The sequence below is a fragment of the Pelodiscus sinensis genome, chromosome 24 (genome assembly GCF_049634645.1).
Source record: "Pelodiscus sinensis isolate JC-2024 chromosome 24, ASM4963464v1, whole genome shotgun sequence".
NCBI lineage: Eukaryota > Metazoa > Chordata > Testudines > Trionychidae > Pelodiscus > Pelodiscus sinensis.
Window position 1 is genome coordinate 18,092,516 of NC_134734.1, and position 12,812 is coordinate 18,105,327.

General features: G+C 58.6%; 1 protein-coding gene across 1 annotated transcript in view; it reads left to right on the forward strand.

Moving 5' to 3' along the window:
- INSRR (insulin receptor related receptor) overlaps positions 1-5,643 on the forward strand; it is a 60,810-nt gene extending 55,167 nt beyond the window's left edge. Inside the window, exon 22 of the mRNA XM_075908289.1 lies at positions 248-5,643. Within this exon, the coding sequence (XP_075764404.1) occupies positions 248-572 (325 nt within the window). The 3' untranslated portion in view covers positions 573-5,643. The remainder of the gene's footprint in view (positions 1-247) is intronic.
- The last annotated feature ends 7,169 nt before the right edge of the window (positions 5,644-12,812 follow it).

Consider the following 12,812-nt stretch of genomic DNA (forward strand, 5'->3'; position numbering starts at 1 on the left):
GCGGCGAACGGGAGGCAGGCCTAGCCTACTGCCTAGCAGGACGGACTCCGCCGGCTCTGACTGGTCCCCAGCCGGCAGCCTCAAGAGAGAGGCCAAGGCTCTCGGGGAGACTCCCTTCCCCACAGTAGGTTTACAGGCAGGGTGGTGCCAGGGGCTGGGGTGCTAAGTCAGGAACCTGGCCCGAAGCAGGCAGAGGAAGGGCTGATCCCCCGTCCGACTGAAACCTGCCTCCCTCCTCTCCCCCCAGCCACGAGCTGATGAGCTGGTGCTGGCAGCAGAACCCCCGCCAGCGCCCCAGTTTCACCCAGCTGCTGGAGAGCATCAAGGACGACATGAACCCCAGCTTCCGCCGCCTCTCCTTCTTCTACAGCGCCGAGAACAAGCGCCGGGGCTCCTGCGAGCCCTCGGACGTGGAGACGGACCACCTCTTGGAGGGGGAGCCCCGCTCCGCGCTGGCTGCCCTGCGCTTCTCCCTGGCCGCCAACAGCAGCCCCGGGCCTGCCGTCGCCCCACGGAAAGACCAGAGCTATGCCCGGAACTGCTGCCACTTGAACGGGGCGCCGGGCCTCTGAGAGCTGGGCAGCCCCAGCATCGATTGTACAGAAGAGCCGGTAGCGATTCTCCGTCCCGTAAGGGCCACGCCATGGACCGTCTGGTCCCGCCATTGGCCTCCCTGGAGGTCTGGATCCCCAGGGCCCCCAGCACTGACACCCCTTCCGCTCTCCGGGATTGGAGCAGATCCGTGTGCGCTGCTGGTTTTCATCCCTCCTGGTGGGGGAAGGGCCCCCGACCGCACCCTCTGCGTCCCTTCTGGCCCCCCCATCCGGAGTGCCGGGCTTGGGGCAGACTTTGGTAGGGACGGGAGAGCTAAAAGCTGACGAATGGTTTGAGGAGATGGGGACTGGGCCTTTGAGCTGCGGCTGAGAGTCTAAGCGAGGGGGGAAACCTGGGACGCTCCGCGAGCCCGGAGCCCACGCTGTCGGCGACGGTTTTGGGGTGCGGGGTGACGGGTGCCTAGAACAGTCCGTGCTGTCGCTAACGGGCAAAGCCCCTGAGACAATCCATGGACTGAGACCGCTCACTGGCTGGAAAAAAAGTCCTGCTTCTTTGGGTCCGGACAGCGGAGGGCTGGGCGGTTCCTTGGACACCGGGGTCTCCTCCCTTCGCTGGGAAATGCCGGGGTCGAAGGCACTTGGGGATCTTTTTCCCCTCCTCCAGCCAAGGCACAGACAGATCCTTCGCTGGTCAGTCACCCCCCTGGACTCAACAGCTCAGAGCTCCATCGAGCTCAGCCACATTGTGACTTCCTCCCGCTGAGGATCCAACCTGTGGGAGGGTGGGGGGATTGCTGCTGCTTGCCCCCACTAGGAGTGACGGCCTCCGGCTTGGAGCAGGCGATGGCTGGAGGTGGGTCTCACGGGGCAGGGCTCTTGGCCACACCAGCGTGGCCGCGTGGAGGGTGTGCGGACTGACACTGATGATGCTTCCAGCCCTGAGGACAGATGGACGGACGGACACACACACACACACACACACACACACAAAGCCCAGCCTGGCTGGTGTAACCGGGACACACACACACACACACACACGAAGCCCAGCCTGGCTGGTGTAACCGGGACACACACACACACACACACACACACACACACACACACACACACACAAAGCCCAGCCTGGCTAGTGTAACGGGGACACACACACACACACACACACACAAAGCCCAGCCTGGCTAGTGTAACGGGGACACACACACACACACACACACACACACACACACACACACCTCAGCCTGGCTAGTGTAACGGGGACACACACACACACAAAGCCCAGCCTGGCTGGTGTAACCGGGACACACACACACACACACACACACACACAAAGCCCAGCCTGGCTGGTGTAACCGGGACACACACACACACACACACACACAAAGCCCAGCCTAGCTGGTGTAACCGGGACACACACACACACACACACACCTCAGCCTGGCTAGTGTAACGGGGACACACACACACACACACACACACACACCTCAGCCTGGCTAGTGTAACGGGGACACACATACACACAAAGCCCAGCCTGGCTGGTGTAACCGGGACACACACACACACACACACACACACACACACACACACACACACACACGAAGCCCAGCCTGGCTGGTGTAACCGGGACACACACACACACACACACAAAGCCCAGCCTGGCTGGTGTAACCGGGACACACACACACACACACACACGAAGCCCAGCCTGGCTAGTGTAACCGGGACACACACACTCACACACCTCAGCCTGGCTAGTGTAACTGGGACACACACACACACAAAGCCCAGCCTGGCTAGTGTAACCGGGACACACACACACACACACACACACACACACACAAAGCCCAGCCTGGCTGGTGTAACCGGGACACACACACACACACACACACACACACACTCACACACCTCAGCCTGGCTAGTGTAACTGGGACACACACAAAGCCCAGCCTGGCTAGTGTAACCGGGACACACACACACACACACACACACACACACACACACACACACAAAGCCCAGCCTGGCTGGTGTAACCGGGACACACACACACTCACACACATACACAAAGCCCAGCCTGGCTGGTGTAACCGGGACATACACACACACACACACACACAGCCCACCCTAGCTGATGTAACCGGGACACACACACACACACACACCCACCCAAAGCCCAGCCTGGCTGGTGTAACCGGGACATATACACACACACACACACACACACACACACACACACACACACACACACCCCACCCTGGCTGATGTAACCGGGACACACACACACCCAAAGCCCAGCCTGGCTGGTGTAACCGGACACGGCTCCGTTGCCTTCAGGCCATTCCCCACCAGCTCCCCAGGGTGGCCTGTTTGCTGCTAAATCCCTCCTCCCTTGTTGCCAGGGGTGGAGAAGTTGCATCTTCTGGCTCTCAAGGATTCACGCTCCTTCTCCAGGCCAGGCCGAGACGGGTGCTGGAGGTGCTCCCGGCCCAGGGTCTCTGTAACCTGCCTTCAGGCCATGGGCACGGTAGTGTCTGCTGACTTCCCCCGGCAGGGATCTGCACGGCCGAGGTGTACCGTCCCTCTAGGCTGACTGGCCAGTGGCAGCCTCCTGGGGTAGTTATTTATTATCTGTTGTGAGTGGTGCCTAATATCCCCAGACCCCCATGGCGCTAGGTGCTGTACAGACACACACCAGGCCACTCCCTGCCCTCAGGAGCGGACAATCTAAGGGCAATTTAGACAGCTAGCCGGGCACATTTTTCCTTTCCACCCTGCTGAAGAGAGGAGTAAGATCTGCTGGGTGCATTCCTCTTGGAGGCTGGTGGTGCAGACTTTAAAGATGGGAAGGGAAAAGTCCGTGATTCGACCACCAAGGGCGAAGCAATTCCTCTTCCTCCTTGTCCAGTCCTGCTTTCTGGAAGTTCACCCCTCGCCATACCCTGCTCCTGGGAGCTTTGCCCATGGCATGGAAGGACTAGCCCTGGAGTTTCAGATGTTCAAGTCCTTTGCTCCCCCAATCTGCCTCCCCCCACCTAACTTCTCTCACCAGCTGTTAGGTTTTCACCAACAATTTTCATGCACCTTGACATCTTTTTTTGTATCAAGGAGGTGCAAACTCAGCACCTTGACCTGGCTGCCTACCCAGCAGGGCCAGGTAACAGGGGCTCCATTTCCCTGGGGACATCCCTAAGGGTTTTGCATCAGATGCTGGCAGTGCCATTCCTGAGTCTCGACGCGAGAGTTGGGATTTCTCTTAAAGCTCCAGCTCCCGGAGTCATGGGATGCAGTGAGACTCTCGGGTTTAATGTTTTTAAAAAGGAAGCTGCTTGTCTCTGGATAATGTGGAGGAAACCTTAGAAACGTGCCCCCCAAAAGCTTGGAAAGCAACCAGCAAAGAAAAAGAACCCAGGGTTAATTTTTTTTAAAAAAATTCATGATCTTTAAACCAATCTCAGGATTTTTTTGAGCTTCACTCATGCTGTCTGGACACCTGGCGTCGGGGTGTTCTGCTACAGGGCTGGGAAGTCAGATACTCATTTTCCCAGGACAACTTCCTGGCCGAGAAGCAAGAGTTCTCCAGTCAGTGCATTTTGTGCTATGCTGTTCAGTAAGAGTGTTTAATGACAGAGCCTTCTTCCATCACAGACTCTGCTGACGTATAAACTCCATTCCCCCATAGCTTCCCACACCCCTCTCTTTCAGATCCCCAATGGGAGACACACACAGACCTGCCAGTGCAGGTTTACCGATTTTTACAAGTCCTACAAAGGTGAATTTCCACCTTTAGTTTCTTGGAGAAGGAAAAGGAAGAAAATGGAAGGTGTCAAAACTGGGCCGGGGTAAGTCGGCTGCAGGTGGAAAAGCCCCAGGTGAAGCTGGAGTGAAAACAGGATCAATCTGGTGCGGGTTTGAAGCTGAACATTTAGCTTCTATTTGTCCCTTATTCAGCTCTTTTTGTGAATAAATCTCAAAGCTCTTTACAAAGGAGGCCAGGAACATCATCCCCACTGCACAGATGGGGGAAATTGAGGCACAGAGCAGAGCTGTAACTTGCCAAAGAGCCAGGAACCGAGCCCTGATCGCCTGTCCCCAGTTCGGTGCTCTGTCCACTAGGCCATGCTACCTTAAATGTTCAGCCTCTGGACCAAGTCATGTCCTCCGCTGCATGCTTGCAGACTCGGTGACTTCAGCGGGCGTGATTCACGACATGGTTTACGTGCTTTTTGTTGTAGCTGGTTTCTACAAGGGGCTTCCGGGAAGCCGGCCTCAGCAACCGCACAGAGAAGTACAAATAAATGAGGTGATGAAGCTCTGGGTTTTCTTTTAGCCAGGGCTTAGGTTAGCGAGTATCTGTATCGGTGGCATCTCTGCCTCTGCCATTTAGCCAGCTCCCAGGGTGGCTCCAATGAAGATCCATTGGCAATGTTCTGTCAGAACTATACTGGGAGGGGAAAATCGGGTTTTGAACAAAACTGATTCGTTGTGGGTGGAAAATATAGTGGGGAAAAAGGAGTTGGCGCTTCTCATTAGCAACCGGGAATCTTGTTTTGGCAAAAATGGCCTGTCGAAAATGGCATTCCTTTTTGGTGGACATCCCCGCCCCCATCATCACCCCTCCCAGTTTCCAGCTAACTCTGGTCAGCATCCACTGGTGGAGGGAGTCACATTTGACAGGAATAGTTTTAGCCAACATTGGACATAAAGCCAGAGAAGTTCGAGGATTAAAGGCACGTGGCTCCATAGCTTGAGTGACAGGCTCTGTGGCAGGGACTCTCACAATCTGTGGGTGGGATCCAGGCAGGTGTGTAGCCTATGCTGGATAGTGGATGACACAAGAAGCAGTAGTAGGCTGTTATCTTCTGCTTGAACTAGCCACTGACAGTGGAGGCAACACTAGTCCATGCAAGGAGTTTCCTTGGATTTTATTTTCAGAGCCTGGGGTCAAAGCTGGATTGGTTTGGTGGCTGGACTGATCATATGGCTGGCTCAGATGTGCCTGTTGGTGGGGCAAAGCCCTCTGTGCCAAGAATCCACAATCGAAATACGCAATGGGTTGGAGAACAACACAAAGGGTGTGTCTAGACTACAGGCTTTTTTTGAAAAAAAAAAGTGGCCTTTTTTCAAAAAAAACGTCCCCTGTGTCTAGACCGCTGCTGCGTTCTTTTGAAAGTAAATCGAAAGAACGCGGCAGTTTTTTTGACCGTGGAAAACCTCGTTTTACAAGGAAGAATGCCTTTTTTCAAAAGTGCTCTTTTGAAAAAAGGTGCTAGGTCGTGCAAACTGTGCTTTTTCGAAAGTACTGGTTGGAGTCTAGACGCTCTTTTTTGGAAGAGGCTTGTGACAGGCCAGGAGCATTGAGGACTAGGTTATTAGTACTGCAATGTTCACTGGGCTAAACCTCCGGCGTGTCATGCGCCACTCTAACAGCTGGGCTGCTAGAGAACAGTCTACTACTGCTGCCAGCAAGGTGCAGCCTTCCTTTAGCTCAAGAGGTAGAAATCTGTGTGCGGGTACCCCAGGCAGATGAGCTGAAGCCCACGCAGGGTGTGGTGGGAGAACTGTGTTGGGCAGGGAGGACGTGGTGTTTCAGGGGGTAGGAGACCAGTAGAAGAGGCAGGCAGGGTAACCATGATGAGGAAGGAATTACAAAACTCCTCTGTAATTGTCGAGGGGGCCTGGTAACCCAGCCCAGGTGATGGAATGGGAGGAGGGGGTGACAAAGCCCCAGTAACAGGGTTGCCCCGGGCTCCTGCCAGCTGCTACAGTTCCCAGGCTGCTTTCATCTGCTGGGGGCAGGTCCCCCCTGGGAGCCTCTCTCGGAGCTGCGCTGAGCTTGAGCAAACACAAGGGGAGGGAAAGGAAAATCTGGGGCCTGCTGCATGGGGCTGTGCCGCCCATGACTGCATTTCCCCCGCCCCAAACGCAGCACGGCATTACTGTGAATGTCAGTGAGCACATGGAAGCCCTAAATCATCCTAGCCCTCTACCCTCCCCCTCGGCACCATCAACCCTGTCTAACAGCTGGGGAAACTGAGGCACACAGCCCAGGGAAACTGAGGCACACAGCCCAGGGAAACTGAGGCACACAGCCTGGGGAAACTGAGGCACACAGCCCGGGGAAACTGAGGCATGCAGCCAGGGAGCAGTGACTCATCCAGCAAAGCAGTGGCACCTCTGCTTATCCCAGAAAGCTTGCCCCTCCTATAGTCGCTCTTGCCATGAGCCTCACCCCACCCAGGAGGGACCTATCCTAGGGGCTCAGTCTCACCCTGGCCCTCTCTGCTGATTGGCCAGTGGCCATGATGTAGACACAGGAACTAGGCTGAGACCCCACCGAACTCGTGTCATGACCCTGCACAGCTGCCAGCTTGGCAGGGCCTGATTATTACTTCCTAGAACTGGCTCCAAACCAGCAGCCGACTGACCCCACGGTCCCTTTCCTCCGCAGATACTTGTCAGACCCATGATGCTGCCTGCAGCCTTGGGGCCAACTCATTAAACACCTTGTCTGACACCATTCGTCTGGCTGGCCTCCTTCCCACACTACCCACTGGACCTGCCAAGGCGGTTAATGAGTAAACCCCTTGTACCTTACGCAGCCAGGGCCTCCCAGGGCACTAGAGACAAGGTGAACACCTGGGCTTGGGGCCAGCCAGGTGCACTGGGCCAGGAGGGGGAGCTAAGCTTGTTGGGAGGGGGCAGTGTATTAAAGTAGCTGGTAAAGTTAACCCCTTGAAGTCAGCCAGGGTGAGCACCTTCCCTGAGCAAGGATCCCTTGGCATGTGTGGCCCATTCTCCAGTGCCCATCCCCAGAGGGACAGGGAGGATAAGGGATCTACTATTGCTACCATCTTAGGGAGGTCCCTGCTGGTGGCAGAGAGTGGCAATGGTGCTAGGCAGAAACAGACTTGGGCTACGTTTACACTGCACAGTTATTTCGGAATAAGCTATTCCGGAACAGTTATTCCAAAATAGCTTATTTTGAAATAGCATGTCTATACTGCAGGGAATCCTCAAAATGAGTCCAAGGCAGGCTTCCCTAATGTAGACATGCTATCTCGATTTAGAGCCCCAGGAGGAATAACTTAGAATGGCCCTGGTGAGGGGCTATTTTGAAATAGCAGAAGTGGAGCATCTACACATGCCTTATTTCAAAACAGCTATTTTGGAATAGGTGCTATTCTTTGTCGAATGAGGTTTACAGAAGTCAGAATAAGCCCGGAATGTCTGGCTACGTCTAGACTGGCATGATTTTCCGGAAATGCTTTTAAGTTTTCCATTAAAAGCATTTTTGGAAAAGCGCATCTAGATCGGCATGGATGCTTTTCCACAAAAGCACTTTTTGCAGAAAAGCATCCGTGGCCAATCTAGACGCGCTTTTGTGCAAAAAAGCCCCGATCGCCATTTTCGCGCCATGTTCTTGCGCAAGACGCCCTCTTTTACTATGCCGTACTGTACATTTCCTTGCGCAAGAGCAGGCGGGCAGTGTGGATGCTCTGCAGGTTCTTGCGTAAGAACAGCCATACTTGCACAAGAAGCCTCGAGTGTAGACATAGCCGTAGATGGGATCATGAGTTTTTGAAGTGTACTGTGCCCACAAAAGCTCATGATACCAGCTACACGTTTTGTTAGTCTTTAAAGTGTTACCAGACTATTTGTTGTTTTTGAAGTTTATCCTGTACTGACTACCCCCCGAAGCTGTCTGACCAATGTCTCTTATGATGGAGCACCCGCAATCTCCCTCAGCAATTTATTCCAGTGTTTAACCTCCCTGACAGGAAGTTTTTCCTGATGTCCAACTTCAATCTCCCTTGCTGCAGTTTAAGCCCATTGCTTCTTGTCCCATCCTCAGAGGTTAAGAAGAACCATTTTTCTCCCTCCTCCTTGTGACACCCTTTCAGGTCCTTGAAAGCTGCTCTCATGTCCCCTCTCAGTCTTCTCTTCTCCAGACTAAACAACCCCAATTCTTTCAGTCTTCCCTCAGGTCACGTTTTCCAGACGTTTCCCCTTGTGGCTGCTGCCTGCGCTGCACCCTCCGGTTTGGGAACCCAGGGCTGTTTGTATTTGCAGGGGGCGAGTGAGATACAAGGGGGGAATATTCCGGCTTGGAGCCCCAGTCGGCCTTGGACTCCTCCCCCTCCTAAAGTGTCCAGCCCCTGGGCCACCACACTCAGCCTATTGCCAGCCTTTATTGTCCAGGGAGGAAGGAAAATGGAACCCAGGAAATATCCCTGGAACGGGGGGAAGTTGGGCGCCACCCCGCAGAGCTCTGGGCCATGGCGGAGGCGCTCTGCCAGCCGGCAGCAGTAGTAGGCTGGTAGCGTGGTATCGCCTCGCCCGCAGGGGGCGCCCTAGCGCACTCGGCTACTGGGTGACGGTAGCAGGGAGGGAGAATAGGGAGACGTGCCCCGGCCGCCTCCAGCCCCAGCGAGCGGAGGAGCAGGCTGGGCGCCTCCTGAGGGCCCGGCGGGGCGGAGTTGGTTCTGGGCTCCTGTGCCAAGCAGGTAACAGCGAGCGGCCGGTCCCCTGGTGTTGGGCGCAGGGTCGGGCGGCCAGGCGCTGCCGGGCAAACCCGCATCCCCGGCTCCGGGACCAGGCTGGGCATTGACAAGGACAAAGGCTACACAGCCCCGGACACCCCCAGCCCTCCCCCTCCTGCCCCGGCCGCTTGCAGCTCCCGTGCCCCATTGCCCCGCCCCCGAAATGCAGCCCGCTCTGGGGTGGGGCGTGGCAGCTGTCTGGCAGCCGTGCGCTGGCGGCTTAGCATAGGAAGGCTGCCTCCCGCCGAAAAGGCGCTTTCCCACCCTGATGTGGGGCGGGGGGGTTCTGGGTCTCGGGGGGCAAAGCCGCAAAGAAAGGCGGCTGTGGAAAGAAAGGCGAGCCCCCTGGCCAGGGCCCGGGGCGCAGCCAAATCTGCCCCGGCAGGGAAGGGGTTAGCTGGAGGCGAGCACTCAGTTATCCATGGGCACACCTGGGGGGGGGGGGGGCGCTGCGCCCAGCAGAGGTGAGGGAGGCCGGCGGGTGGGGGGGGTCTCTGTTGGCTTCGGGGGCTGCCCCCTGTGCGCTGGGGACGGGCGCTGTGTCCAGGAGCGCAGCTAAAGCACCGCGTCTTCTCCCAGGAAGGCTCTGACCCGGGGCTGGGTTGAGGCTGCCCCGGCCTCTGGGGAGTTTCGCCCGTAGGGTGGAGGCGCATTGGCTGGGTGGTAGGGGGGTGGGCAGAGTGACCTGGCGGAGACGGGCCCCACGTGGCTGCAAGGGGGGGACGTTATTGGAGTCTCCCCCTCCCAGTCTAGCGGCGCCCCGGGAAGGGCCGCTCCCAGGGCACCGTCCGCGAGGTGCCGCAGCCGGAGGGGGGCTGGGAGAGAGCGGCCAGGCTTGGGACAGGAGCCAAATTCCTGGTCGTGTGGGGGTGGGGACTCGCTTGGGTCTGGATAATTCCGCCAGGGAATCCCGGACACGGGCCCAGCCCTGCCCCGTGCCCCCTGGGACACAGCGCGCCCGACACCTGCAGCGCCAACGGGAGAGGGCAGGGTGGTTTGTTAACTCTGAACCCTAATGGGATTTCCCCCATACGTAAGCGCCGGGAGCTGTCTCATGCGGGTCGGCTTGGCACAGGCATGACCATTGGGTGAGAGTGGGAGGAGCTTGGGGTGGGTGGGTGGAACATCTGGCAGAGAGAGAAAATAACCGTGGCAATAGATCAGGCTAGGAATAGGGCCCTGGTGTCCTGCCTCCCGGGCCCCTTCTCCAAACCCCGAGCCACCTTTCCCTGGCCGCAAGGCAGGAGTCCCGGCTGGCCCAGACTGTCACCATTAGAGTCTGAAAAGGCTGCGCTCTTCCTCCATAACAGTGCCCTGAGCGGCAGGGGGAGAGCCAGGCAGCCCTCGGCGCCGTGTCTAACCCCTCGAATTCTCCTCCTGCCCCTTCCACGTCTCTGCTCTTCCCAGCCAGCACCTGCCACCTCCGATTGACACTCCCGGACCCCACGGGAGACTGTTCAGCTAGGCGTAGGGTGGCGCCTCACCCCACTGCCCTCGGGTGACAGACGCTCTCCAGCCCCACCCACACCTCCCAGGCGGCTCCCCACCACTCCCCCGTTGGGGCCTCCTACCACCTGCGCGGGGCGGGGGCAGAAGCAGCCATGCTGGGCAACTACGGGGCAGGGGACCCCATAGACAGGGATGCCCGAGTCAGTCTAAGCTGGCGCTGCCCTGCCTTGGAAGAGGCTTAAAACTCCGCCCTACCTCCCCCGGCGGCAGTCCTGGATCACTTCCGACGTGGGGGTCAGAGGGGCTATGAACGATCTTTGAACACTAGGGGGGATACATGGGGGAACCCTCAAAGCCAGACACGGTTTGAGGAAGAAAACGCCCGGTTTGTGTGGGCTAACCGCCTTAACTCTGCCCCCCGCAGACTCCTTGAGGTAGCTCACACTCACCTCGAGGGAAGCCGCATTGGACGGAGTCCTCCGATAGTGTGAGGGGAGGCGGTGCTGCCTAGTGGCCAGAGCAGCGGGCTGGGAGCGGGGAGACGGTGCGCTTTCGCCCCAGAGCTCCGTGCCTCAGTTTCCCCATCCGTAAAACGTACCGGGACGGTTCCCACCGCCCTTCCTCAAGCCCTCGGAGATTCCCCCCCCGACGAAACGTGCCGCGGCTGGTTATTAACAGCCGCGATTTCCCGTAATTCTCCAGCAGCGTGGGAGGGTTTCGTCACAGGCTCCCGGCGGGCCTTTCCCACTCGCCCGCTTCCAGCCAGGCAGAGAGAGGCTCTGGAAGAGACACCCCCGGGAGTCGCTTCTCTCCAATGCAGCCACCTCTGGCGTGCAGCCGAGAGATGCCGGCGGGGGGGGGGGGGTGCGGCGAGCAGCTCTTTGGCGAAGGCGGGTTCAGGCCGGAAGGCCCCTCCTGAGCAGTCAACTCCCCCCCCCCCCCAGAGGCTCGGGTCCTTAATGCCCGAGGGATTGCGGGGGGGGGGGGGGAGGGAGGAGGAAGAACCCGGGGCGGAATTCGCAGGAACATTTTTTCCAGCGAGGGGGGCTGGGGCACGGCCCAGCTAGTGTGAAATGGGAGGGGGCGGGGAGCTTGTGGGGGGGGGGGAAGGAGGGTGCTATTGTGTTAGCAGGTTGTATATGTGATGGGGTGTGGAGTGTGGCCCCTGAGCGGTGTGGGGAGGCTGTGTGCATGAATGTGTGTGATCGGAGGGGTGCGATGCAGTGTGAGCGGGAAGAGTTGTGGAGTGTGCCGGGAGGGAGGGAGGTGTGTGTGTGAAGGGGGGTGTGCGATGCAGTGTGTGTGTGTGTGTGTGTGATGTTAGGTGTACGATGCAGTGTGTGTATGTGAGTGAGAAGGGAGGTGTGCGATGCCGTGTATGTGTGTGTGTGTGTGTAGGGAGGTGTGCGATGCCGTGTGTGTGTGTGTGTGTGTGTGTGTAGGGAGGTGTGCGATGCAGTGTGTGTGTGTGTGTGTGTGTGTGTGTGTAGGGAGGTGTGCGATGCAGTGTGTGTGTGTGTGTGTGTGTGTGTGTGTGTGTGTAGGGAGGTGTGCGATGCAGTGTGTGTGTGTGTGTGTGTGTGTGTGTGTGTGTGTGTAGGGAGGTGTGCGATGCAGTGTGTGTGTGTGTGTGTGTGTGTGTGTGAAGGGAGGTGTGCGATGCTGTGTGTGCGGGGAGGGAGGTGTGTGCGCTCCTGCGCGTGTTACGGGAGTTGTGGCGAGCTGTGCGGGGCGCGGGTGTGTTGGCGCCGGGCAGCGCCCCCTACCGAGCCGCTCTCCCTGCAGCCTGCTCTGGGCCTGGGCCCCGGGGTGTCGCTGCTCTCCAGGGGCTGAGGTGCCGCCAGCTGGGGCTTGTGTGTCCCGGGAGCCAGGCGCAGCCCCAGGAGGGCAGGCGGGGCTGGGGGGGGGAGAGTCCTGCCCCCCGCCCCCGCCAGTGGGCGGCTCCGGGACTTCCAGGGAACTTGACTCAGAGTCCGCTCCGGCGCCGGAGGCACCAGGTTCCTGGACTCGATGACCCCTCCGGGTCCCTTCCAGTCCCACGGTTCTATGACATCCCGCCCGGCCCCGCGGCTGCCGCTCCCCGCGCTGCGCTCCCAGGCCAGGTGCCCTGCTGACCCGGCCCCAGCTCCCCCTCCCTCCGACCCCAGCCCCCTCCCAACCCCCCTCCCTCCGACCCCAGCCCCCTCCCCCGCCAGTCCAGCCCCCTCCCAGCCCCCTCCTCCGACCCCAGCCCCCTCCCCCGCCAGGCCAGCCCCCTCCCAGCCCTCTCCTCCGA